Source organism: Coregonus clupeaformis, unplaced genomic scaffold (assembly GCF_020615455.1).
Source record: "Coregonus clupeaformis isolate EN_2021a unplaced genomic scaffold, ASM2061545v1 scaf0084, whole genome shotgun sequence".
Lineage (NCBI taxonomy): Eukaryota > Metazoa > Chordata > Actinopteri > Salmoniformes > Salmonidae > Coregonus > Coregonus clupeaformis.
This window is the reverse complement of record NW_025533539.1, coordinates 395,234-421,607: the sequence shown is the minus strand read 5'-3', so window position 1 is coordinate 421,607 and position 26,374 is coordinate 395,234. Positions and strand designations below refer to the sequence as shown.

General features: G+C 50.8%; 1 protein-coding gene across 1 annotated transcript in view; it reads right to left on the bottom strand.

The window, feature by feature from the left end:
- The window catches only part of LOC121562163 (plexin-B3-like), a 142,030-nt gene that overhangs the window by 52,433 nt on the left and 63,223 nt on the right, over positions 1-26,374 (bottom strand). The window contains exons 5-12 of the mRNA XM_045213164.1: positions 21,495-21,623; positions 14,038-14,138; positions 13,214-13,370; positions 12,706-12,865; positions 9,151-9,259; positions 7,679-7,787; positions 5,893-6,024; positions 5,535-5,651 (exon numbers count right to left, since the gene is read on the bottom strand). Of these exons, the coding sequence (XP_045069099.1) occupies positions 5,535-5,651; positions 5,893-6,024; positions 7,679-7,787; positions 9,151-9,259; positions 12,706-12,865; positions 13,214-13,370; positions 14,038-14,138; positions 21,495-21,623 (1,014 nt within the window). The remainder of the gene's footprint in view (positions 1-5,534; positions 5,652-5,892; positions 6,025-7,678; positions 7,788-9,150; positions 9,260-12,705; positions 12,866-13,213; positions 13,371-14,037; positions 14,139-21,494; positions 21,624-26,374) is intronic.

Genomic DNA, 26,374 nt, shown 5'->3' with positions numbered 1-26,374 from the left:
ATCTAAAACAAAAATCCAGAAAATCACATTGTATGATTTTTAAGTAATTAATTTGCATTTTATTGCATGACATAAGTATTTGATCACCTACCAACCAGTAAGAATTCCAGCTCTCACAGACCTGTTAGTTTTTCTTTAAGAAGCCCTCCTGTTCTCCACCACTCATTAGGACTAACTTATTCCTTGCCACCCACCCTGAAACTAACTGCAACTCTTTGTTAAGTGTTGCAGTCATTTCAGTCGCTGACATGTATAGTGTTGAGTCATCCGCATACATAGACACTCTGGCTTTACTCAAAGCCAGTGGCATGTCATTAGTAAAGATTGAAAAGTAATGGGCCTAGACAGCTGCCCTGGGGAATTCCTGATTCTACCTGGATTTTGTTGGAGAGGCTTCCATTAAAGAACACCCTCTGTGTTCTGTTAGACAGGTAAGTCTTTATCCACATTACAACAGGGGGTGTAAAGCCATAACACATACGTTTTTCCAGCAGCAGACTATGATCAATAATGTCAAAAGCCGCACTGAAGTCTAACAAAACAGCCCTCACAATCTTTTTATCATCAATATCTCTCAGCCAATCATCAGTCATTTTTTTTTTCTTAGGGGGTAGATCAGCTTAATATTGAAGATAGATTGTAACTTCCATCAATGTAATTGTCTGCATCACTTCCAATCCCCCATGTTTATATATACAGTGGGGAGAACAAGTATTTGATACACTGCCGATTTTGCAGGTTTTCCTACTTACAAAGCATGTAGAGGTCTGTAATTTTTATCATAGGTACACTTCAACTGTGAGAGACGGAATCTAAAACAAAAATCCAGAAAATCACATTGTATGATTTTTAAGTAATTAATTTGCATTTTATAGCATGAGATAAGTATTTGATACATCAGAAAAGCAGAACTTAATATTTGGTACAGAAACCTTTGTTTGCAATTACAGTGATCATACGTTTCCTGTAGGTCTTGACCAGGTTTGCACACACTGCAGCAGGGATTTTGGCCCACTCCTCCATACAGACCTTCTCCAGATCCTTCAGGTTTCGGGGCTGTCACTGGGCAATACGGACTTTCAGCTCCCTCCAAAGATTTTCTATTGGGTTCAGGTCTGGAGACTGGCTAGGCCACTCCAGGACCTTGAGATGCTTCTTACGGAGCCACTCCTTAATTGCCCTGTCTGTGTGTTTCGGATCATTGTCATGCTGGAAGACCCAGCCACGACCCATCTTTAATGCTCTTACTGAGGGAAGGAGGTTGTTGGCCAAGATCTCGCGATACATGGCCCCATCCATCCTCCCCTCAATACGGTGCAGTCGTCCTGTCCCCTTTGCAGAAAAGCATCCCCAAAGAATGATGTTTCCACCTCCATGCTTCACGGTTGGGATGGTGTTCTTGGGGTTGTACTCATCCTTCTTCTTCTTCCAAACACGGCAAGTGGAGTTTAGACCAAAAAGCTATATTTTTGTCTCATCAGACCACATGACCTTCTCCCATTCCTCCTCTGGATCGTCCAGATGGTCATTGGCAAACTTCAGACGGGCCTGGACATGCGCTGGCTTGAGCAGGGGGACCTTGCGTGCGCTGCAGGATTTTAATTCATGACGGCGTAGTGTGTTACTAATGGTTTTCTTTGAGACTGTGGTCCCAGCTCTCTTCAGGTCATTGACCAGGTCCTGCCGTGTAGTTCTGGGCTGATCCCTCACCTTCCTCATGATCATTGATGCCCCACGAGGTGAGATCTTGCATGGAGCCCCAGACCGAGGGTGATTGACCGTCATCTTGAACTTCTTCCATTTTCTAATAATTGCGCCAACAGTTGTTGCCTTCTCACCAAGCTGCTTGCCTATTGTCCTGTAGCCCATCCCAGCCTTGTGCATGTCTACAATTGTATCCCTGATGTCCTTACACAGCTCTCTGGTCTTGGCCATTGTGGAGAGGTTGGAGTCTGTTTGATTGAGTGTGTGGACAGGTGTCTTTTATACAGGTAACGAGTTCAAACAGGTGCAGTTAATACAGGTAATGAGTAGAGAACAGGAGGGCTTCTTAAAGAAAAACTAACAGGTCTGTGAGAGCCGGAATTCTTACTGGTTGGTAGGTGATCAAATACTTATGTCATGCAATAAAATGCAAATTAATTACTTTAAAATCATACAATGTGATTTTCTCGATTTTTGTTTTAGATTTTGTCTCTCACAGTTGAAGTGTACCTATGATAAAAATTACAGACCTCTACATGCTTTGTAAGTAGGAAAACCTGCAAAATCGGCAGTGTATCAAATACTTGTTCTCCCCACTGTATATACACACATATAGTAATTAGTTTGCATTTTATTGCATGACATAAGTATTTGATCAGCAACTGGTCTTGTAGTGGAGTGTTTTCACACTACACTACCACAGAGTGTTTCACAGATCCAAGAAGTCTGCGACCGTTCAGAATGAGACTGATAAGAAGTAATGATTGATACGTTGACTGTTTTATACATATTGATGGTAAAGACCTTTTAGAGTTTAATTCGGGAGATGGTAACTCTATAAACAACTTCTTCCGTGGTGCCCCAAATCCTAATAAGTTAATTGTTACATGATTAATTTAAATCGAGTAACAATTAAACATAGTTCGTTGATTCGATAAATAACAGTCATCATATTAATGAAAGTCACGTCATGACAATGCCCTTGAACGGGGTATGGTAGTAGATTCCAGGTGCACCAGTTTGTGTCAAGAACCGCTGCTGGGTTTTTCACGCTCAACAGTCTGTGTATCAAGAATGATCCACCACCCAAAGGACGTCCAGCCAACTTGACACAACTGTGGGAAGCATTGGAGTCAACACGGGTCAGCATCCCTGTGGAACGCTTTTGACACCTTGTAGAGTCCATGGCCCGACGGATTGAGGCTGTTCAGTAAGGGATCATAGCTGGGTCAGTCCATGTCATGGAAAGAGCAGGTGTCCTTAATGTTTAGTACACTCAGTGTATGTATACTGTATACATACAGTACCAGTCAAAAGTTTGGACACATTCTACTCATTCAAGGGGTTTTCTTTATTTATACTATTTTCTACATTGTAGAATAATAGTGAAGACATCAAAACTATGAAATAACGTTGCATTTAATAACTAACACATTTAAACTAAGACATTTTGTTCAATCAAAGATACATATTCAGGTTTTTGTACTCAAACAAACTATGTTTATATTCGAAAAGCTTGAAAAGTACCGAAAGTTATTTTCTAAATGTTATATATACACTACCAGTCAAAATATTGGACACACCTACTCATTCAAGGGTTTTTCTTAATTTTTTACTATTGCTTGGGACAGACCAACAGTCCGGCTGGGTGAAAATACAGAAATACCTTATTTACATAAGTATTCAGACCCTTTGCTATGAGACTCGATATGGAGCTCAGGTGCATTCTGTTTCCATTGATCATCCCTGAGATGTTTCTACAACTTGATTGGAGTCCACCTGTGGTAAATTCAATTGATTGGACATGGACATTTGGAAAAGCACACACCTGTCTATATAAGGTCATACAGTTGACAGTGCATGTCAGAGCAAAAACCAAGCCATGAGATCGAAGGAATTATCCGTAGAGCTCTGAGACAGGATTGTGTCGAGGCACAGATCTGGGGAAGGGTACCAAAACATTTCTGCAGCATTGAAGGTCCCCAAGAACACATTGACCTCCATCATTCTTAAATAGAAGAAGTTTGGAACCACCAAGACTCTTCCTACAGCTGGCCGCCCGGCCAAACTGAGCAATCGGGGGAGAAGGGCTTTGGTCAGGGAGGTGACCAAGAACCCGATGGTCACTCTGAAAGAGCTTTAGAGTTCCTCTGTGGAGATGGGAGAACCTTCCAGAAGGACAACCATCTCTGCAACACTCCACCAATTAGCCCTTTATGGTACAGTGGCCAGACAGAAGCCACTCCTCAGTAAAAGGCACATGACGGCCTGCTTGGAGTTTGCCAAAAGGCACCTAAAGGACTCTCAGACCATGAGAAACAAGAGTTGCTGGTATGATAAAACCAATGAATGCCAAGCGTCACGTCTGGAGGAAACCTGGCACCATCCCTACGGTGAAGCATGGTGGTGGCAGCATCATGCTGTGGGGATGTTTTTCAGCAGCAGGGACTGGGAGACTAGTCAGGATCGAGGGAAAGATTAACGGAGCAAAGTAAAGAGATCCTTGATGAAAACCTGCTCCAGAGCGCTCAGGACCTCAGACTAGGGCGAAGGTTCAACTTCCAACAGGACAACGACCCTAAGCACACAGCCAAGACAATGCAGGAGTGGCTTCGGGATAAGTCTCTGAATGTCCTTGAGTGGCCCAGCCAGAGCCCGGACTTGAACCCCGATCAAACATCTCTGGAGAGACCTGAAAATATCTGTGCAGCGACGCTCCCCATCCAACCTGACAGCGCTTGAGAGGATCTGCAGAGAAGAATGGGAGAAACTCCCTAAATACAGGTGTGCCAAGCTTGTAGGGTCATACCCAAGAAGACTCGAGTCTCTAATCGTTTTTTGAACATGTGAACTTTCATGTGCCTTAATAACAAACTCGTAGGTGATCTGTAAATATGAATAAAAATGTTAAATTACGAGCCTAGTTTATTTCTCACAGAGAAAGGATTCTTCCTGGCTAGCCTTGATTGGCTGAGATAATGGTAGGGGCTGGTCATGCCAAGAGATGAGTCCTGATTGGTCTGCCATGCCACAGGCTACTATCTATAACATAACGAGGGGCTTCCCTAAATAGTAGTTTACTGCAGATTTAGCAATGGACAACTGAGTTGTTAACCTCCCGAGTGGCGCAGTGGTCTAAGGCACTGCATCGCAGAGCTAGCTGTGCCACTAGAGATCCTGGTTCGAATCCAGGCTCTGTCGTAGCCGGCCGCGACCGGGAGACCCCATGGGGCGGTGCACAATTGGCCTAGCGTCGTCCAGGGTAGGGGAGGGAATGGCCGGCAGGGAGGTAGCTTAGTTGGTAGAGCATGGCGTTTGTAGTATGTGGGTTCGATTCCCACATACTACACTACCTTAATCACTCAGTTTAGCAAATGGCCTCACGTGAACGCTTAAAGAGATGGGTGGGGCTAAGGCTTAAGAGGGTGTGAATGATGCTGAATCGGCATACTCAAAAAAGAGCTCTCGAGCAAGTGTGAAAAACTGTCAAGGGGATTTTCTGGTGCTTGTCTACAAGGTGGAATAACAGGTTTATCGCATTTCAAATAAGCATAACTTTCCCATGTTTCCCCGAACTGTAGTGTTTGATATTACCAACTGTAGTGTTTGATATTACCAACTGTAGTGTTTGATATTACCAACTGTAGTGTTTGATATTACCAACTGTAGTGTATGATATTACCAACTGTAGTGTATGATATTACAATTTTGAAGCTCTGCGTCTGTTCTTTTATAAAATGTACAAAAAAGACAATCTTGGAAATGGTACATACGACTCAATTGGGAAATGTAGTCACAAATGTGTGTGTCAGGGTTTGTGTCGTGAATACCTGGTGGGCAGAGCAGGTGAAGGTGTAGGTCTTGGTTTCCGGGTCTTTCTTCAGAGTGGCGTTCAGTTTAAGCTCCTCCCCCACAATGACCACCACACACGCATACTGCTCCTCCCCCTGAAGATGACAACACACAAACACGGTGTCTCATCTCCAAACACACTACCCATTTTATTATCTTAATGTCTGCATCATTAGTAAAGACCGGACGGTTTTAATAAACCCACTAGATAAGCCATACAGGGCAGTGTACAGAGTATTCTAAAGGTTTCATGAACATGTTCATTGATCTCCAACATCTACTTATTAACCCTGGGATGTGCGTTATATCATTTTCCACATGTATAGAAAAACATACCTGAAACACGTCCAGGTTCCTGCCCAGCAGTACCAAAACAGGAAACAGGAAGCCCACGGGGACCAGAGGAGAACTCTGTAGAGCCCACACAAAGGGACAAGAGTCGGGACCCCGCGGCTCCAATCGCTGCTCCTAGTGGTGGCAGGGAGAATATTATATTACTGCTTGGAGTGTCATAAAATGGAGAGAAGGAGAGGCTATGAAAACAAGAATCCATTTTCAGTCAGAGAGCAGAGGACAGTGCAATGTTACTTAGGCTTGGTGGATAGGGTTAGGGTTGTCTTACCACTGAGTTGTTACTTAGGCCTGGTGGATAGGGTTAGGGTTGTCTTACCAGTGAGTTGTTACCTAGGCCTGGTGGATAGGGTTAGGGGTTGTCTTACCACTGAGTTGTTACTTAGGCCTGGTGGATAGGGTTAGGGTTGTCTTACCACTGAGTTGTTACTTAGGCCTGGTGGATAGGGTTAGGGGTTGTCTTACCACTGAGTTGTTACTTAGGCCTGGTGGATAGGGTTAGGGTTGTCTTACCACTGAGTTGTTACCTAGGCCTGGTGGATAGGGTTAGGGTTGTCTTACCACTGAGTTGTTACCTAGGCCTGGTGGATAGGGTTAGGGGTTGTCTTACCACTGAGTTGTTACCTAGGCCTGGTGGATAGGGTTAGGGGTTGTCTTACCAGTGAGTTGTTACCTAGGCCTGGTGGATAGGGTTAGGGGTTGTCTTACCACTGAGTTGTTACCTAGGCCTGGTGGATAGGGTTAGGGTTGTCTTACCACTGAGTTGTTACTTAGGCCTGGTGGATAGGGTTAGGGTTGTCTTACCACTGAGTTGTTACCTAGGCCTGGTGGATAGGGTTATGGTTGTCTTACCACTGAGTTGTTACTTAGGCCTGGTGGATAGGGTTAGGGTTGTCTTACCAGTGAGTTGTTACCTAGGCCTGGTGGATAGGGTTAGGGTTGTCTTACCACTGAGTTGTTACCTAGGCCTGGTGGATAGGGTTAGGGTTGTCTTACCAGTGAGTTGTTACCTAGGCCTGGTGGATAGGGTTAGGGTTGTCTTACCAGTGAGTTGTTATCTAGGCCTGGTGGATAGGGTTAGGGTTGTCTTACCCCTGAGTTGTTACCTAGGCCTGGTGGATAGGGTTAGGGGTTGTCTTACCACTGAGTTGTTACCTAGGCCTGGTGGATAGGGTTAGGGTTGTCTTACCACTGAGTTGTTACCTAGGCCTGGTGGATAGGGTTAGGGTTGTCTTACCACTGAGTTGTTACCTAGGCCTGGTGGATAGGGTTAGGGGTTGTCTTACCAGTGAGTTGTTACCTAGGCCTGGTGGATAGGGTTAGGGGATGTCTTACCCCTGAGTTGTTACCTAGGCCTGGTGGATAGGGTTAGGGTTGTCTTACCACTGAGTTGTTACCTAGGCCTGGTGGATAGGGTTAGGTTTGTCTTACCACTGAGTTGTTACCTAGGCCTGGTGGATAGGGTTAGGGTTGTCTTACCAGTGAGTTGTTACCTAGGCCTGGTGGATAGGGTTAGGGGTTGTCTTACCACTGAGTTGTTACCTAGGCCTGGTGGATAGGGTTAGGGGTTGTCTTACCACTGAGTTGTTACCTAGGCCTGGTGGATAGGGTTAGGGTTGTCTTACCACTGAGTTGTTACCTAGGCCTGGTGGATAGGGTTAGGGTTGTCTTACCACTGAGTTGTTACCTAGGCCTGGTGGATAGGGTTAGGGGTTGTCTTACCACTGAGTTGTTACCTAGGCCTGGTGGATAGGGTTAGGGGTTGTCTTACCACTGAGTTGTGTATGGTGTGCTGCTTGGGGCAGCTGTTGTTGTGGGAACACAGCTCATCCAGAGCACACCAGTGACATGGCCACACACTGCCCACACACGCCATACACCTAGAATACAGAGAGACATATGGATATGGCCAAACACTGCCCACATATGCCATACACCTAGAATACAGAGAGACATATGGATATGGCCAAACACTGCCCACACACGCCATACACCTAGAATACAGAGAGACATATGGATATGGCCAAACACTGCCCACACACGCCATACACCTAGAATACAGAGAGACATATGGATATGGCCAAACACTGCCCACACACGCCATACACCTAGAATACAGAGAGACATATGGATATGGCCAAACACTGCCCACACACGCCATACACCTAGAATACAGAGAGACATATGGATATGGCCAAACACTGCTCACACACGCCATACACCTAGAATACAGAGAGACATATGGATATGGCCAAACACTGCCCACACACGCCATACACCTAACACAGAGAGACATGTGGATTTAGATCCTGTACGGCTCTAACATATCATGCAAAACGCAGCATCATAGGATGCAAAATGCATCATACCGGCAGTATTTCTGTACTTTGAAAGTTATACATCTTGAAAACGTGAGTGCTGACATGCAAAATATTTTGACCCCTATATCAACAATAATGAAACACCAAAATAGAGATTGTGGAATTTTTCTTTAAAGGGAAGAAGCAAAGTATCATCATGATAATGCACAAATATTTGTAAAAAATTGTGGAGTTTCCCTTTAAGTGTATGAGCACATGTGAGACTAAATATAGAAATATACAGTGTGTGTGTGTGTGTACGGTGTGTTTGTGTGTGTACGGTGTGTTTGTGTGTGTGTGTGTGTGTACGGTGTGTGTGTGTGTGTGTGTGTGTGTACGTGTGTGTGTGTGTGTGTGTGTGTGTACGGTGTGTGTGTGTGTGTATGGTGTGTGTGTGTATGCAGTGTGTGTGTGTGTACGGTGTGTGTGTGTGTGTGTGGTGTGTGTGTGTGTGTGTGTGTGTATGGTGTGTGTGTGTGTACGGTGTGTGTGTGTGTACGGTGTGTGTGTGCGTGTACGGTGTGTGTGTGTGTACGGTGTGTGTGTGTACGGTGTGTGTGTGTGTGTACGGTGTGTGTGTGTGTGTGTGAGTGTGTGTACGGTGTGTGTGTATGGTGTGTGTGTGTGTGTACGGTGTGTGTGTGTGTGTGTGAGTGTGTGTACGGTGTGTGTGTATGTGTGTGTACGGTGTGTGTGTACGGTGTGTGTGTGTGTGTACGGTGTGTGTGTGTGTGTGTGAGTGTGTGTACGGTGTGTGTGTATGGTGTGTGTGTGTGTGTACGGTGTGTGTGTGTGTGTGTGAGTGTGTGTACGGTGTGTGTGTATGTGTGTGTACGGTGTGTGTGTATGTGTGTGTACGGTGTGTGTGTGTGCTATATCTTACGGGGAGGTGGTGTTGAGTCGTCCCACAGCTCGACAGTCATAGAAGATGATGTCACTGCTAGAGATGGTCACGTCTCCGAACATCACAGACACACGCAGAGACATGTGGTCTATAGAGACAGGAGGGAAGGGAGAGGTGTTGTGGAGGGGTGAACATGGAGGGGTTACCTCCCGCGTCAGTGTAGTCAGGCTCAGAACCTGCTCTCGAATTGAAATCTCCACAAAGAAGCACTTTACCCTCTGCCTGAAATTGAATCATTTCTGTATTGAGAAAAAAACCGGATCATCATCAGATGAATCTGAAGGAGGAGCATAAGCTTCACATATGTTTGGGATGAAAGATGGCGCTGCAGTGGATAGCTGCTGTCTTACGGCCCACTGCTATTTTGTGTGTTTTTTTTTTACGCTGATCGTAACTTTTTTTTGTACATAACGTCTCCACCATTGTTTCCTATGACATCAGAGCATCGATCGCTAACCTCGATTTGGATGAAGATTTCTACCTCAACGAGTCAGCAGCTGTGGACGTTCTGCTTACTCCGGACCAACTCCCTGGAACTTCAAAGTTCTATTGGTGAACATGCAGTCACTGGAGAACAAACTGGACGAGCTCAGTTCGAGACTATCCTATCAACGGGACCCGAAAAACTAATATCCTACGTTTCTCCGAGTCGTGGCTGAACGGGGGACATGGATAATATTCATCTCGTTGGTTTTTCTATGCATCGTGAAGACCGCACGGCAGACTCGGGTAAGACTAAGGAAGAGGCGTGTGTGTTTTTTGTTAACAGAAGCTGGTGCGCTATCTCTAATGTTAAGGAAGTCTCGAGGTTCTGCTCGCCTGAGTTAGAGTACCTCATGATAAGCTGTAGACCACACTATTTACCAATACTTTTTTCATCTAGATTTTTCGTAGCTGTCTATTTACCACCACAAACTGATGCTGGCACTAAGACCTCACTCAACAAGCTTTATAGGGCCATAAGCAAACAAGAAAATGCACATTCAGAGCCGGTGTTTCTTGTGGCCGGTGATTTTAGTGTAGGGAAACTGAAATCCGTATTACCTCATTTTTACCAGCATGTCACTTCTGCAACTAGAGGTTACAAAACTCTAGATCACCTTTACTCCACACACAGACAAGGCCCTCCCTCGCCCTCCCCTTGGCAAATCAGAGCATATCCTCTACCCTCCTGCTTCCTGCTTACAAGCAAAAACACAAACAGGAAGTACCAGTGACGCGCTCAATACGGAAGTGGTCCGATGAAGCGGACTGTTTTGCTAGCGCAGACTGGAATATGTTCCGGGATTCATCCGATAACATTGAGGAGTTTACCACATCAGTCACCGGCTTCATTAATAAGTGAGTTGACGTCGTCCCCCACAGTGACCATTGTTACCTTTCCTGGCTCGCCTCCAGACCGTAGTCGGGCCGGCTCAGGGGAGCCTTCTCTTGCTAGCTCCAGGGCCAGAGCGATTTACGGATGCTCTGGGGGGTAATTCACACATTTGTGGATCTTATCGGCTGCTAATGACGAGTTAGTCTGGAATTCCACTGAGGCCATGGATTACAGGCAACATCCGCAGCATAAAGCAAAAAGTCTTTAAAGGTGCGGGACTCTAACCCGGACGCTTATAAGAAATCCCGCTATGCCCTCCGACGAACCATCAAACAGGCAAAGAGTCAATACAGGACTAAGATCGAATCGTACTACACCGGCTCTGACGCTCGTCGGATGTGGCAGGGCTTGAAAACTATTAAGGATTACCTCATACCCCTGCACATCGCCTCGGTACTGGTACTCCCTGTATATAGCCGTGTTATTTTTTTCCTCGTTAATGTTATTTATTTTGTATTTATTCCTCGTTTCACTATTTATATTTGTTCATGTCTTTTCATCTTTATCTCTGCGTTGACCAGACCCGTCAGACCCGTCAGTCAGCATTTCACTGTTAGTCTACACTTGTTGTTTACGAAGCAAGTGAGAAATAAAATGTGATTGATTTGAACTCTGATTATGTTCCTTTCGAACATGATCTGATCCTTACAGTAATAAATCCTTGTTGTAAGTATGTATAGATTGCTATATACTATATATACTATATTCTAATAGAGATACACTATATATACAGCAGTATGTGGACACCCCTTCAAATAGTGGATTCGGCTATTTCAGCCACAACCGTTGCTGACAGGTGTATAAAATCGAGCCCACAGCCGTGCTATCTCTATAGACAAACATTGGCAGTAGAATGGCCTTATTGACGAGCTCAGTGACTTGCACCGTCATAGGATGCCACCTTTCCAACAAGTCAGTTTGTCAAATTTCTGCCCTGCTAGAGCTGCCCCGGTCAACTGTAAGTGCTGTTATTGTGAAGTGGAAACGTCTAGGAGCAACAACGGCTCAGCTGCGAAGTGGTAGGCCACACAAGCTCACAGAACAGGTGCTGAAGTGCTGAAGCGCGTAAAAATTGTCTGTCCTCAGTTGCAACACTCACTACCGAGTTCCAAACGGCCTCTGAAAGCAACGTCTACACAATAACTGTTCGTCGGGAGCTTCATGAAATGGGTTTCCATGGCCGAGCAGCTGCACACAAGTCTAAGATCACCATGCACAATGCCAAGCATCGACTGGAGTGGTGTAAAGCTTGCGCCATTGGACTCTGGAGCAGTGGAAACGCGTTCTCAAGCGTCACCATCTGGCAGTCCGATGGATAAATCTGGGTTTGGCGGATGCCAGGAGAATGCTACCTGCCCCAATGCATAGTGCCAACTGTAAAGTTTGGTGGAGGAGGAATAATGGTCTGGGGCTGTTTTTCATGGTTCGGACTAGGCCCCTTAGTTCCAGTGAAGGGAAATCTTAACGCTACAGCATACAATGACATTCTAAAACATTCTGTGGTTCCAACTTTGTGGCAACAGTTTGGGGAAGGCCCTTTCCTGTTTCAGCATGACAATGCACCCGTGCACTAAGCGAGGTCCATACAGAAATGGTTTGTCGAGATCGGTGTGGAAGAACTTGACTGGCCTGCACAGAGCCTTGACCTCAACCCCATCGAACACCTTTGGGATGAATTGGAACGCTGACTGCGAGCCAGGCCTAATCGCCCAACATCAGTGCCCGACCTCACTAATGCTCTCGTGGCTGAATGGAAGCAAGTCCCCGCAGCAATGTTCCAACATCTAGTGGAAAGCCTTCCCAGAAGAGTGGAGGCTGTTATAGCAGCAAAGGGGGGACCAACTCCATATTAATGCCCATGATTTTGGAATGAGATGTTGGACGAGCAGGTGTCCAGATACGTTTGGTCATGTACTGTACCTAAACTTGGCTATAACTCTATTTATTTGCTGTCAATAGGCCGGGGTCTAAGTTTGGCACAAAGCAACTGGCCGTGACTCACAACCGATCAAAATAAATCTAGTAATGTGATACAACCATGGCTGTCTTGGACTAAATCTCTCATGGTATTGTATCTCAACAAACCTGGATAAATAATCAATTATCTAAAAAATAATATTTACAGATATAAAACATTAAATAAAATGTCCCCCTACCACTTCCTGGTGGGCTGGGTGGGAGGAGCTCAGGCAGAGGTGATTGACAGGTTATGGTGGTTCCCGTGACGACAGCTGGTTGAGGGGGGAGGGTTCCGAAGGAGCAGGACAGAGACTCCTCCTCTGACAGGGTGGGCAGCTGGGCCACTACAAGAGAAACCTGGCAGAGGATACAACAACAAACGTTAACTGAACTATGTTTGGATTATCCTGACGTAGAGTCACTTTTTCTTCTCCATTGAGTTTTACTACAGTGAGTCTCACCCTGTTTCTACATATCACCTCATGCCATGTTTTTTTACTCCAGAATGACACTTAATTGATCCATTTCTGGAGTAAACACATGGCATGAGTTAATGGGTAGTTTTAATGATTAGCTAGAGAAGTCACCTGGTTTGTCAGGTCTAAATCAGACACTGATTTTCCTGAATCAACAACAGCAGGTAGATGAACAATATTTGGAGTTCCCTACTTTTATTCTATACTATAATCCCACAGTTCTACCCACCTGAGTCTCCTCCTCTCTGCTTTGGATGGCAGGCTCCAAGCTCTGGACAGTCACACACTGGGAGGCAGGCTGGTTGGCAGGCTGGTTGGCAGGCTGGTAGCTCCATAGCCAGTGGTTGGCCTGGCCCTCACGACTACACTCCATTCGACGAGTACATCTGAATAAAGGAGAATAAAAACACAGATTAACATGGAGACGGCAGACAATGTGTTCTGGTCTGGTTGTCACCTACTGTATACATGATGTTTACCTGAACTGCTCCAGATAACTCACCATCTCCAGATAACATAACCTCATATGGTAAACATCTAGATAGACAGGCGCTGCTGTAATGTGTTCTGAGATATCAACTATGGTACTAAAGAAGTATCCACTAGTGACCGGTGTGGGTGTGTGGGTGTGTGGGTGTGTGGGTGTAGGGGTGTGTGGGTGTGTGGGTGTGTGGGTGTGTGGGTGTGTGGGTGTAGGGGTGTGTGGGTGTGTGGGTGTGTGGGTGTGTGGGTGTGTGGGTGTGTGGGTGTGTGGGTGTGTGGGTGTGTGGGTGTGTGGGTGTGTGGGTGTAGGGGTGTGTGGGTGTGTGGGTGTAGGGGTGTGTGGGTGTGTGGGTGTGTGGGTGTGTGGGTGTGTGGGTGTGTGGGTGTGTGGGTGTAGGGGTGTGTGGGTGTGTGGGTGTGTGGGTGTGTGGGTGTGTGGGTGTGTGGGTGTGTGGGTGTGTGGGTGTGTGGGTGTGTGGGTGTGTGGGTGTGTGGGTGTGTGGGTGTGTGGGTGTGTGGGTGTGTGGGTGTGTGGGTGTGTGGGTGTGTGGGTGTGTGGGTGTACAGTACCTTCCCTCAAGGACACACCATCCACAGTAAGGGTCTCTGACAGACAGACAGGACTGGCAGTCAGGCTGCTGTTCACACTGAGACACAGACACTTTGGACACCTGCGAGAGAGAGAGAGAGAGAGAGAGAGAGAGAGAGAGAGAGAGAGAGAGAGAGACAGAGAGAGAGAGACAGAGAGAGAGAGACAGAGAGAGAGAGACAGAGAGACAGAGACAGAGAGAGAGAGAGAGACAGAGAGAGAGAGACAGAGAGAGAGAGACAGAGAGACAGAGACAGAGAGAGAGAGACAGAGAGAGACAGAGAGAGAGAGACAGAGAGAGACAGAGAGAGAGAGAGACAGAGACAGAGACAGAGACAGAGAGAGAGACAGAGACAGAGACAGAGACAGAGACAGAGACAGAGAGAGAGAGAGAGAGAGAGAGAGAGAGAGAGAGAGAGAGAGAGAGAGAGAGAGAGAGAGAGAGAGAGAGAGAGAGAGAGAGAGACAGAGAGAGACAGAGAGAGAGAGAGAGAGTCTACATTTCATCAACTCTACAGATCTCATGTCAAGATAAGACTAAAGACAGCAGGGAAATTAAAAACACAAATAAATAAATACAATTTTTCAAATGGCAACACTAAGATACATTTTCCTGGACTTTCTGGACTAATCTCCTGGACTAAAACGCACTGTCTAATCTCCTTTGAAAGTGCGTTTTAGTCCAGAAGTAGGTTTAATCTGGGTCCAGGAAACCAGCCCTAAAGAAAACAGGCACACTAGAGCTTCTATGGTTTTGTTGGTGGCAATAATGCTTTAAATAAAGAGGAGTTATGGAACTTTTGTCTTGAGCCAAAAGAGCCTTCTCATAAACAAACCAGTTCAGGTGGGCATGATAGTGTGTAAGATCTGTAGGGAGCTGGTTATGTGGCCTGTTGAGTCAGTCAGCCTTTAGGCTTACTATGGGGTAGGGGGTAGGGGTAGGGGGTAGGGGGTAAGGGCTATGGGGTAGGGGGTAAGGGCTATGGGGTAGGGGGTAAGGGGGTAGGGGGTAGGGGGTAAGGGCTATGGGGTAAGGGCTATGGGCTATGGGGTAAGGGCTATGGGGTAGGGGGTAAGGGCTATGGGGTAGGGGGGTAAGGGCTATGGGGTAGGGGGGTAGGGGTAGGGGGGTAAGGGCTATGGGGTAGGGGGTAAGGGCTATGGGGTAGGGGGTAAGGGCTATGGGGTAGGGGGGTAGGGGGGTAAGGGGCTATGGGGTAGGGGTAAGGGCTATGGGGTAGGGGGTAAGGGCTATGGGGTAGGGGGGTAAGGGCTATGGGGTAGGGGGTAAGGGCTATGGGGTAGGGGGTAGGGCTATGGGGTAGGGGGTAAGGGCTATGGGGTAGGGGGTAAGGGCTATGGGGGTAGGGGGTAGGGCTATGGGGTAGGGGGTAGGGGGCTATGGGGTAGGGGGTAAGGGCTATGGGGTAGGGGGTAGGGGGGTAAGGGCTATGGGGGTAGGGGGTAGGGGCTATGGGGTAGGGGGTAGGGGCTATGGGGGGTAAGGGCTATGGGGTAGGGGGTAGGGGCTATGGGGTAGGGGGTAAGGGCTATGGGGTAGGGGGTAGGGGCTATGGGGTAGGGGGTAAGGGGTAGGGGGGTAAGGGCTATGGGGTAGGGGGGTGAGGGCTATGGGGTAGGGGGTAAGGGCTATGGGGTAGGGGGTAAGGGGTAGGGGTAGGGGGTAAGGGCTATGGGGTAGGGGGTAAGGGCTATGGGGTAGGGGGTAAGGGCTATGGGGTAGGGGGTAGGGGGTAGGGGTAGGGGGTAGGGGCTATGGGGGTAGGGGGTAGGGGGGTAGGGGGTAAGGGCTATGGGGTAGGGGGGTAAGGGGTAAGGGGTAGGGGGTAAGGGCTATGGGGTAGGGGGGTAAGGGGTAGGGGGTAGGGGGTAAGGGCTATGGGGGTAGGGGGGTAAGGGGGTAGGGGGTAAGGGCTATGGGGTAGGGGGTAAGGGGGTAGGGGGTAGGGGGTAAGGGCTATGGGGTGGGGGGTAAGGGGCTATGGGGGTAGGGGGGTAAGGGCTATGGGGTAGGGGGTAAGGGGCTATGGGGTAGGGGGTAGGGGCTAGGGGGTAGGGGGTAAGGGCTAGGGGGTAGGGCTATGGGGGTAGGGGGTGCTATGGGGTAGGGGGTAGGGCTAAGGGGCTAGGGGGTAGGGGGTAGGGGGTAGGGGCTATGGGGTAGGGGGTAAGGGCTATGGGGGTAGGGGGTAAGGGCTATGGGGTAGGGGGGTAAGGGCTATGGGGTAGGGGGGTAAGGGCTATGGGGGTAGGGGGTAAGGGCTATGGGGGTAGGGGGTAAGGGCTATGGGGTAGGGGGTAAGGGCTATGGGGTAGGGGGTAAGGGGCTATGGGGTAGGGGGGTAGGGGGTAAGGGCTATGGGGGTAGGGGCTAGGGGGTGGGGGTAAGGGCTATGGGGTAGGGGGTAAGGGGCTATGGGGGTAGGGGGTAGGGGGCTATGGGGTAGGGGTAAGGGCTATGGGGTAGGGGGTAAGGGGCTATGGGGTAGGGGGTAGGGGGTAGGGGGCTATGGGGTAGGGGGTAAGGGGCTATGGGGTAGGGGGGTAGGGGCTATGGGGTAGGGGGTAAGGGCTATGGGGTAGGGGGTAGGGGGTAAGGGCTATGGGGTAGGGGGTAAGGGCTATGGGGTAGGGGGTAAGGGCTATGGGGTAGGGGGGTAAGGGCTATGGGGTAGGGGTGGGCTATGGGGTAGGGGGGTAAGGAAGGCTATGGGGCAGGGGGTAAGGGGCTATGGGGTAGGGGGTAAGGGGCTATGGGGTAGGGGGGTAAGGGCTATGGGGTAGGGGGTAAGGGCTATGGGGTAGGGGGTAAGGGCTATGGGGTAGGGGGTAAGGGCTATGGGGTAGGGGGTAAGGGCTATGGGGTAGGGGGTAAGGGCTATGGGGTAGGGGGTAAGGGCTATGGGGTAGGGGGTAAGGGGCTAGGGGGTAGGGGGTAAGGGCTAGGGGGTAGGGGGTAAGGGCTATGGGGTAGGGGGTAAGGGCTATGGGGTAGGGGGTAAGGGGCTATGGGGGTAGGGGGTAAGGGCTATGGGGTAGGGGGTAAGGGCTATGGGGGTAGGGGCTATGGGGGTAGGGGGGTAAGGGCTATGGGGTAGGGGGTAAGGGCTATGGGGTAGGGGGTAGGGGCTATGGGGTAGGGGGTAAGGGCTATGGGGTAGGGGGTAAGGGCTATGGGGTAGGGGGGTAAGGGCTATGGGGTAGGGGGGTAAGGGCTATGGGGTAGGGGGGTAAGGGCTATGGGGTAGGGGGTAAGGGCTATGGGGTAGGGGGTAAGGGGGCTATGGGGTAGGGGGTAAGGGCTATGGGGTGGGGGGTAAGGGCTATGGGGTAGGGGGGTAAGGGGCTATGGGGGTAGGGGGGTAAGGGCTATGGGGTAGGGGGGTAAGGGCTATGGGGTAGGGGGGTAGGGGGCTATGGGGTAGGGGGTAAGGGGCTATGGGGTAGGGGGTAAGGGCTATGGGGTAGGGGGGTAAGGGCTATGGGGTTAGGGGGGTAAGGGCTATGGGGGTAGGGGGTATATGGGGTAGGGGGTAGGGCTATGGGGTAGGGGATAAGGGGCTATGGGGTAGGGGGACTATGGGGTAGGGGGTAAGGGCTATGGGGTAGGGGGGTAAGGGCTATGGGGTGGGGGGTAAGGGCTATGGGGTAGGGGGTAGGGCTATGGGGGTAGGGGGTAAGGGCTATGGGGTAGGGGGTAGGGGGTAAGGGCTATGGGGTAGGGGGTAGGGGCTATGGGGTAGGGGGTAAGGGCTATGGGGTAGGGGGTAAGGGCTATGGGGTAGGGGGTAAGGGCTATGGGGTAGGGGGTAAGGGCTATGGGGTAGGGGGTATGGGGCTATGGGGTAGGGGGTAGGGGCTATGGGGTAGGGGGTAAGGGCTATGGGGTAGGGGGTAAGGGCTATGGGGTAGGGGGTAAGGGCTATGGGGTAGGGGGTAAGGGCTATGGGGTAGGGGGTAAGGGCTATGGGGTAGGGGGTAAGGGCTATGGGGTAGGGGGGTAAGGGCTATGGGGTAGGGGTAGGGGCTATGGGGTAGGGGGGTAAGGGCTATGGGGTAGGGGGTAAGGGCTATGGGGTAGGGGGTAAGGGCTATGGGGTAGGGGGGTAAGGGCTATGGGGGTAGGGGTAAGGGCTATGGGGGTAGGGGGTAAGGGCTATGGGGTAGGGGGTAAGGGCTATGGGGTAGGGGGTAAGGGCTATGGGGTAGGGGGTAAGGGCTATGGGGTAGGGGGTAAGGGCTATGGGGGTAGGGGGTAAGGGGCTATGGGGTAGGGGGTAAGGGGCTATGGGGTAGGGGGGGTAAGGGCTATGGGGTAGGGGGGTAGGGGCTATGGGGTAGGGGGTAAGGGCTATGGGGTAGGGGGGTAGGGGCTATGGGGTAGGGGGGTAAGGGCTATGGGGCTAGGGGGGTAAGGGGCTATGGGGTAGGGGGTAAGGGCTATGGGGTAGGGGGTAAGGGCTATGGGGTAGGGGGTAAGGGCTATGGGGTAGGGGGTAAGGGCTATGGGGTAGGGGGTAAGGGCTATGGGGTAGGGGGTAAGGGCTATGGGGTAGGGGGTAGGGGGTAGGGGGGTAGGGGCTATGGGGTAGGGGGGTAAGGGCTATGGGGTAGGGGGTAGGGCTGGGGGTAGGGGGTAGGGGCTATGGGGTAGGGGGTAGGGCTATGGGGGTAGGGGGTAAGGGCTATGGGGTAGGGGGTAAGGGCTATGGGGTAGGGGGGTAAGGGCTATGGGGTAGGGGGGTAAGGGCTATGGGGTAGGGGGTAAGGGCTATGGGGTAGGGGGTAGGGGCTATGGGGTAGGGGGTAAGGGCTATGGGGTAGGGGGTAAGGGCTATGGGGTAGGGGGTAAGGGCTATGGGGTGGGGGGTAAGGGCTATGGGGTAGGGGGTAGGGGCTATGGGGTAGGGGGTAAGGGCTATGGGGTAGGGGGGTAAGGGCTATGGGGTAGAGGGTAGGGCTATGGGGTAGGGGGGTAGGGGCTATGGGGTAGGGGGTAAGGGCTATGGGGTAGGGGGTAGGGGCTATGGGGTAGGGGGTAAGGGCTATGGGGTAGGGGGTAAGGGCTATGGGGTAGGGGGTAGGGGGTAGGGGGTAAGGGCTATGGGGGTAGGGGGGTAGGGCTATGGGGTAGGGGGGTAAGGGCTATGGGGTAGTGGGGGGTAAGGGCTATGGGGTAGGGTAGGGGGTAAGGGCTATGGGGTAGGGGTAAGGGCTATGGGGTAGGGGGTAGGGGCTAGGGGAGTAAGGGCTATGGGCTAGGGGGGTAAGGGCTATGGGGTAGGGGTAAGGGCTATGGGGTAGGGGGTAGGGGTATGGGGGTAGGGGGTAAGGGCTATGGGGTAGGGTAGGGGTAAGGGCTATGGGGTAGGGGGGTAAGGGCTATGGGGTAGGGGGTAAGGGCTAGGGGGTAGGGGCTATGGGCTAGGGGGTAAGGGCTATGGGGTAGGGGGTAAGGGCTATGGGGTAGGGGGGTAAGGGCTATGGGGGGGGTAGGGGGGTAGGGGGTAGGGGGTAGGGGGTAAGGGCTATGGGGTAGGGGGGTAAGGGCTATGGGGTAGGGGGTAAGGGCTATGGGGTAGGGGTTAAGGGCTATGGGGTAATGGCTATGGGGTAGGGGGTAATGGCTATGGGGTAGGGGGTAAGGGCTATGGGGTAGGGGGTAAGGGCTATGGGGGTAAGGGGTAAGGGCTTTGGGGTAGGGGTAGGGGCTATGGGGGTAGGGGGTAAGGGCTATGGGGTAGGGGGTAAGGGCTATGGGGGTAAGGGCTATGGGGTAGGGGGTAAGGGCTATGGGGTAGGGGGTAAGGGCTATGGGGTAGGGGGGTAAGGGTTATGGGGTAGGGGGTAAGGGGGTAGGATAGGGGGTAGGGGCTATGGGGTAGGGGGGTAAGGGCTATGGGGTAGGGGGTAAGGGCTATAGGGTAAGGGGTAAGGGGTAAGGGCTATGGGGTAGGGGGTAAGGGCTATGGGGGTAGGGGGTAGGGGCTAGGGGGTAGGGGGTAAGGGCTATGGGGTAGGGGGTAAGGGGCTATGGGGTAGGGGTAGGGGCTATAGGGGTAGGGGGTAGGGGGTAAGGGCTATGGGGTAGGGGGTAAGGGCTATGGGGGTAGGGGGTAAGGGCTAGGGGGTAGGGGGTAAGGGCTATGGGGTAGGGGGTAGGGGCTATGGGGTAGGGGGGTATGGGGCTATGGGGTAGGGGGTAAGGGCTATGGGGTAGGGGGTAAGGGCTATGGGGTAAGGGCTATGGGGTAAGGGGGTAAGGGCTATGGGGTAGGGGGTAAGGGCTATGGGGTAGGGGGTAGGGGGTAAGGGCTATGGGGTAGGGGTAAGGGCTATGGGGTAGGGGGTAAGGGCTATGGGGTAGGGGGTAAGGGTTATGGGGGTAGGGGGTAAGGGGTAAGGGGTAGGGGGTAGGGGCTATGGGGTAGGGGGGTAAGGGCTATGGGGTAGGGGGTAAGGGCTATAGGGTAAGGGGGTAGGGGGTAAGGGCTATGGGGTAGGGGGGTAAGGGCTATGGGGTAGGGGGTAGGGGCTAGGGGGTAGGGGGTAAGGGCTATGGGGTAGGGGGTAAGGGCTATGGGGTAGGGGGGTAAGGGCTATGGGGTAGGGGGTAGGGGCTATGGGGGTAGGGGGTAAGGGCTATGGGGTAAGGGCTATGGGGGTAAGGGGGTAAGGGCTATGGGGTAGGGGGGTAAGGGCTATGGGGTAGGGGGTAGGGGGTAAGGGCTATGGGGTAAGGGGTAAGGGCTATGGGGTAGGGGGTAAGGGCTATGGGGTAGGGGGGTAAGGGTAGGGGGGTTAGAGGGAGGGGCTAAAGGTAGGGGTTAGAGGGAGGGGCTAAGGGTAGGGGTTAGAGGAGGGGCTAAGGGTAGGGGTTAGAGGAGGGGCTAAGGGTAGGGGTTAGAGGGAGGGGCTAAGGTTAGGGGTTAGAGGGGGGGCTAAGGGTAGGGGTTAGAGGGAGGGGCTAAGGGTTGGGGTTAGAGGGAGGGGGCTAAGGGTAGGGGTTAGAGGGATGGGCTAAGGGTAGGGGTTAGAGGGAGGGGGCTAAGGTTAGGGGGTTAGAGGGAGGGGCTAAGGGTAGGGGTTAGAGGGAGGGGCTAAGGGTAGGGGGTTAGAGGGAGGGGCTAAGGGTAGGGGTTAGAGGGAGGGCTAAGGGTAGGGGTTAGAGGGAGGGGCTAAGGTTAGGGGTTAGAGGAAGGGGCTAAGGTTAGGGGTTAGAGGGAGGGGCTAAGGGTAGGGGTTAGAGGGAGGGGCTAAGGGTAGGGGTTAGAGGGAGGGGCTAAGGGTAGGGGTTAGAGGGAGGGGCTAAGGGTAGGGGTTAGAGAGAGGGGCTAAGGGTAGGGGTTAGGGGCTAAGGGTAGGGGTTAGAGAGAGGGGCTAAGGGTAGGGGTTAGGGTCTAAGGTTAGGGTCTACCTTGCTGTCAGTGAGGACGTAGACATTCTGTCCAGACTGGTCCAGTAGTAGGTCAGCGTTGACTGGACTGTCCTCGTCCACTATCACACTCCGATACAACGTCCCTGTTGTGTCTGGCTGGAGAAATACCTGGCCGCGGAAACAAGGAAACAACGTTTTAAAGACTGTCTTACTTATTATTTCTCTTTCACAAACATCTTGAAACATCTGTAACTTACACACAAATGCATGCATGTACACAGTCAGATCTCAATGGACTGGTGTTGGTCTGCGTCGTCAGGGCATGGACACCACACCACTGCTCAGCTTGTGCAGATCTTAGAAGATTTGCATGAAAATATGTTGCCAATTCGATGGAAAGCTGGCTAGAGTAAAAAGGCCTTCATCAAGATACTCTTTAAAAGAGGTTTTCAGATGTTTTCAGACACTACAACCAAAGATGGTGGATAAATGAAGATCGTTCACTCAGGCCATTTACCACTGAAAGAAATGGCCAGTTTTTGTCTACTTAAGGGGGTGTCTCTCCCATAGACAACATTATAATAGCAGCTGGATCTGGTCTACTTAGTTCATTGACTTTCAATGAAACAGAAAATAAATGAGTTAGTTGGACGTCTCACTTCCTCTTCCGTCTCCGACTAGAACACTTCATTTTCTGTAATTCTGTAAATATTTCGTGGTAATAACAGAGGAGCTTCGCATGGAGATGCACAGATCTCGGTAACGTAACCCAAATGTTGCCCTATCCCCTACACAGTGCACTACAATCCAATGGGCCCCTGTCAAAAACAGTGCACTACAATCCAATGGGCCTGGGCCACTGTCAAAAACAGTGCACTACAATCCAATGGGCCCCTGTCAAAAACAGTGCACTACAATCCAATGGGCCCCTGTCAAAAACAGTGCACTACAATCCAATGGGCCCCTGTCAAAAACAGTGCACTACAATCCAATGGGCCCCTGTCAAAAACAGTGCACTACAATCCAATGGGCCCCTGTCAAAAACAGTGCACTACAATCCAATGGGCCCCTGTCAAAAACAGTGCACTACAATCCAATGGGCCCCTGTCAAAAACAGTGCACTATGTAGGTAATAGGGCGCCATTTGGGACGCATTCCTCCTCACAGTGCTGGCCCACAATGCACTGCACGCGGCATTCCCTCTGGGACCAGTAACCAATCAGCAGTCAGAACATGTTCTACTGCGTTGCCTTAGGACTCACACACACCCACCCACACACACACACACACACACACCTCCTGCGTTAGGAGAACCTGGGGGTAATTCTTTCCCCTTCTGTTACCCCTGCCGCCCCGGGGTAAGACGCTACACACACACACACACACACACACACACACACACACACACACACAAACCACCACGCTGTCGACACGTGATCCAGCCCTGCGGCCAGATTATCCCCACCCACAGCCCGTCCTACCCAGGCAGCACAGCTTGTGTCCAACACACTGACAGACTGCTCTACACAACAAGACATCAACACAATCACAACACTATTTACATACACACCAACATTAGGGAGACCCGGCTGGGAATATCTCGCAATGAAAGCCACTAGAAAAGGTTTTCAGTTAGAATGACATGGGGGCTAGGGGAGGCTGGGCACCCCACCCCAATAACCAAATAAGGCACCCCACCCCCATAACCAATCAGGCACCCCACCCCCATAACCAAATAAGGCACCCCACCCCCATAACCAATCAGGCACCCCACCCCATCAATCTCCACACAATACCCCATAATGACAAAGTGAAAACAGGTTTTTAGAAATTTTTGCAAATGTATTAAAAATAAAAAACGGAAATATTACATCTACATAAGTATTCAGACTCTTTACTCAGTACTTTGTTGAAGCACCTTTGGCAGCGATTACAGCCTCGAGTCTTCTTGGGTATGACGCTACAAGCTTGGCACACGTGTATTTTGGGAGTTCCTCCCATTCTTCTCTGCAGATCCTCTCAAGCTCAGTCAGGTTGTAGAAACATCTCAAAGATGATCAATGGAAACAGGATGCAACGGAGCTTAATTTCGAGTCTCATAGCAAAGGGTCCGAATACTTATGTAAAAATTACAACCTGTTTTCGCTTTGTCATTATGGGGTATTGTGTGTAATAATAATTGAAAGTACTTTTTTCAATGGCATCCAATGTAGGTTAAATAATAATATAATATATAAAGTGGTGATGGAGTAGGCTGCTGGCTCGACGCTGGAAAAACATCTTGCCTCCAACTGGCAGCCGGTCGGGAGAAGGGCGGGTGGGCTCTTGCCTCCAACTGGCAGCCGGTCGGGAGAAGGGCGGGTGGGCTGTGTGAGGAAAATGGCATGTGAAAGGCAGGAGCACGGCGGCCTATCGCGGGCCCCCCCGTGAATGAGGCAACGGGCATGAAAAAGCTGTCGGGCCCCACTACAAAAGTAAAAAAGAAAACTAATTCTCGGGCACCCCCAAGAGTCATTGTGTAATTCAAACCTTTTTTCTGAAGTACTGTATGGTACGCTTGAAACTAACAAGCTATCCTGTGTGTCCAGGTGGGTGGGTGTTCTAGACAGTAGACCTGGGTGTCCAGGTGGGTGGGCGTTCTAAACAGTAGACCTAGGTGTCCAGGTGGGTGGGCGTTCTAAACAGTAGACCTAGGTGTCCAGGTGGGTGGGCGTTCTAAACAGTAGACCTAGGTGTCCAGGTAAGTGGTGTTCTAAACAGTAGACCTAGGTGTCCAGGTGGGTGGGCGTTCTAAACAGTAGACCTAGGTGTCCAGGTAAGTGGTGTTCTAAACAGTAGACCTAGGTGTCTCAGGTGGGTGGGCGTTCTAAACAGTAGACCTAGGTGTCCAGGTGGGTGGGCGTTCTAAACAGTAGACCTAGGTGTCCAGGTAAGTGGTGTTCTAAACAGTAGACCTAGGTGTCCAGGTGGGTGGGTGTTCTAAACAGTAGACCTAGGTGTCCAGGTGGGTGGGCGTTCTAAACAGTAGACCTAGGTGTCTCAGGTGGGTGGGTGTTCTAAACAGTAGACCTAGGTGTCCAGGTGGGTGGGTGTTCTAAACAGTAGACCTAGGTGTCTCAGGTAAGCGGTGTTCTAAACAGTAGACCTAGGTGTCCAGGTAAGTGGGCGTTCTAAACAGTAGACCTAGGTGTACAGGTGGGTGGGCGTTCTAAACAGTAGACCTAGGTGTCCAGGTGGGTGGGTGTTCTAAACAGTAGACCTAGGTGTCCAGGTGGGTGGGCGTTCTAAACAGTAGACCTAGGTGTCCAGGTGGGTGGGTGTTCTAAACAGTAGACCTAGGTGTCCAGGTGGGTGGGCGTTCTAAACAGTAGACCTAGGTGTCCAGGTGGGTGGGTGTTCTAAACAGTAGACCTAGGTGTCCAGGTGGGTGGGCGTTCTAAACAGTAGACCTAGGTGTCCAGGTAAGTGGTGTTCTAAACAGTAGACCTAGGTGTCCAGGTGGGTGGATGTTCTAGACAGTAGACCTGGGTGTCTCAGGTGGATTGGCGTTCTAAACAGTAGACCTAGGTGTCCAGGTGGGTGGGCGTTCTAAACAGTAGACCTAGGTGTCCAGGTGGATTGGCGTTCTAAACAGTAGACCTAGGTGTCTCAGGTGGGTGGGTGTTCTAAACAGTAGACCTAGGTGTCCAGGTGGGTGGGCGTTCTAAACAGTAGACCTAGGTGTCCAGGTGGATTGGCGTTCTAAACAGTAGACCTAGGTGTCCAGGTGGGTGGGTGTTCTAAACAGTAGACCTAGGTGTCCAGGTGGGTGGGTGTTCTAAACAGTAGACCTAGGTGTCCAGGTGGGTGGGCGTTCTAAACAGTAGACCTAGGTGTCCAGGTGGGCGTTCTAAACAGTAGACCTAGGTGTCCAGGTGGGTGGGCGTTCTAAACAGTAGACCTAGGTGTCCAGGTGGGCGTTCTAAACAGTAGACCTAGGTGTCCAGGTGGGCGTTCTAAACAGTAGACCTAGGTGTCCAGGTGGGTGGGTGGGTGTTCTAAACAGTAGACCTAGGTGTCCAGGTGGGTGGGCGTTCTAAACAGTAGACCTAGGTGTCCAGGTGGGTGGGCGTTCTAAACAGTAGACCTAGGTGTCTCAGGTAAGTGGTGTTCTAAACAGTAGACCTAGGTGTCCAGGTGGGTGGGTGTTCTAAACAGTAGACCTAGGTGTCCAGGTGGGTGGGTGTTCTAAACAGTAGACCTAGGTGTCCAGGTGGGTGGGCGTTCTAAACAGTAGACCTAGGTGTCCAGGTGGGCGTTCTAAACAGTAGACCTAGGTGTCCAGGTGGGCGTTCTAAACAGTAGACCTAGGTGTCCAGGTGGGTGGGTGGGTGTTCTAAACAGTAGACCTAGGTGTCCAGGTGGGTGGGTGTTCTAAACAGTAGACCTAGGTGTCCAGGTGGATTGGCGTTCTAAACAGTAGACCTAGGTGTCCAGGTGGGTGGGCGTTCTAAACAGTAGACCTAGGTGTCCAGGTGGGTGGGTGTTCTAAACGGAGAACAGAAGTATCTTATCATCTTCAAAAAAAGAAAACCTTCACCTCTGTGCAACACTCTGACTACGTCCCAAATGGCACCAACCTATCCCCTTAATAGTGCACTACTTTTGACTGGTGTCCATAGGGCTCTGTGTGATTAGGGAGTGTCTCGTTAGTGTGTGTGGGAGGGTATTTAACCTGAGGCCTGGCAGGCAGCACTAGGCAGTGTTAGGCTGAGCTGGATCTGGTTTCATCAATAATTCACATTAGCAACATGTTTCATGTTAATTAACTCTCTGTGGATGCCTGCCTGTGGAACTGCCTGGCCTAACTCAGGGTGGGCAGCTGGTGTGGGTCCAGGCTTCTAATGTAGGTGAAAGTAAGGGCTGGTGTTCCACACACC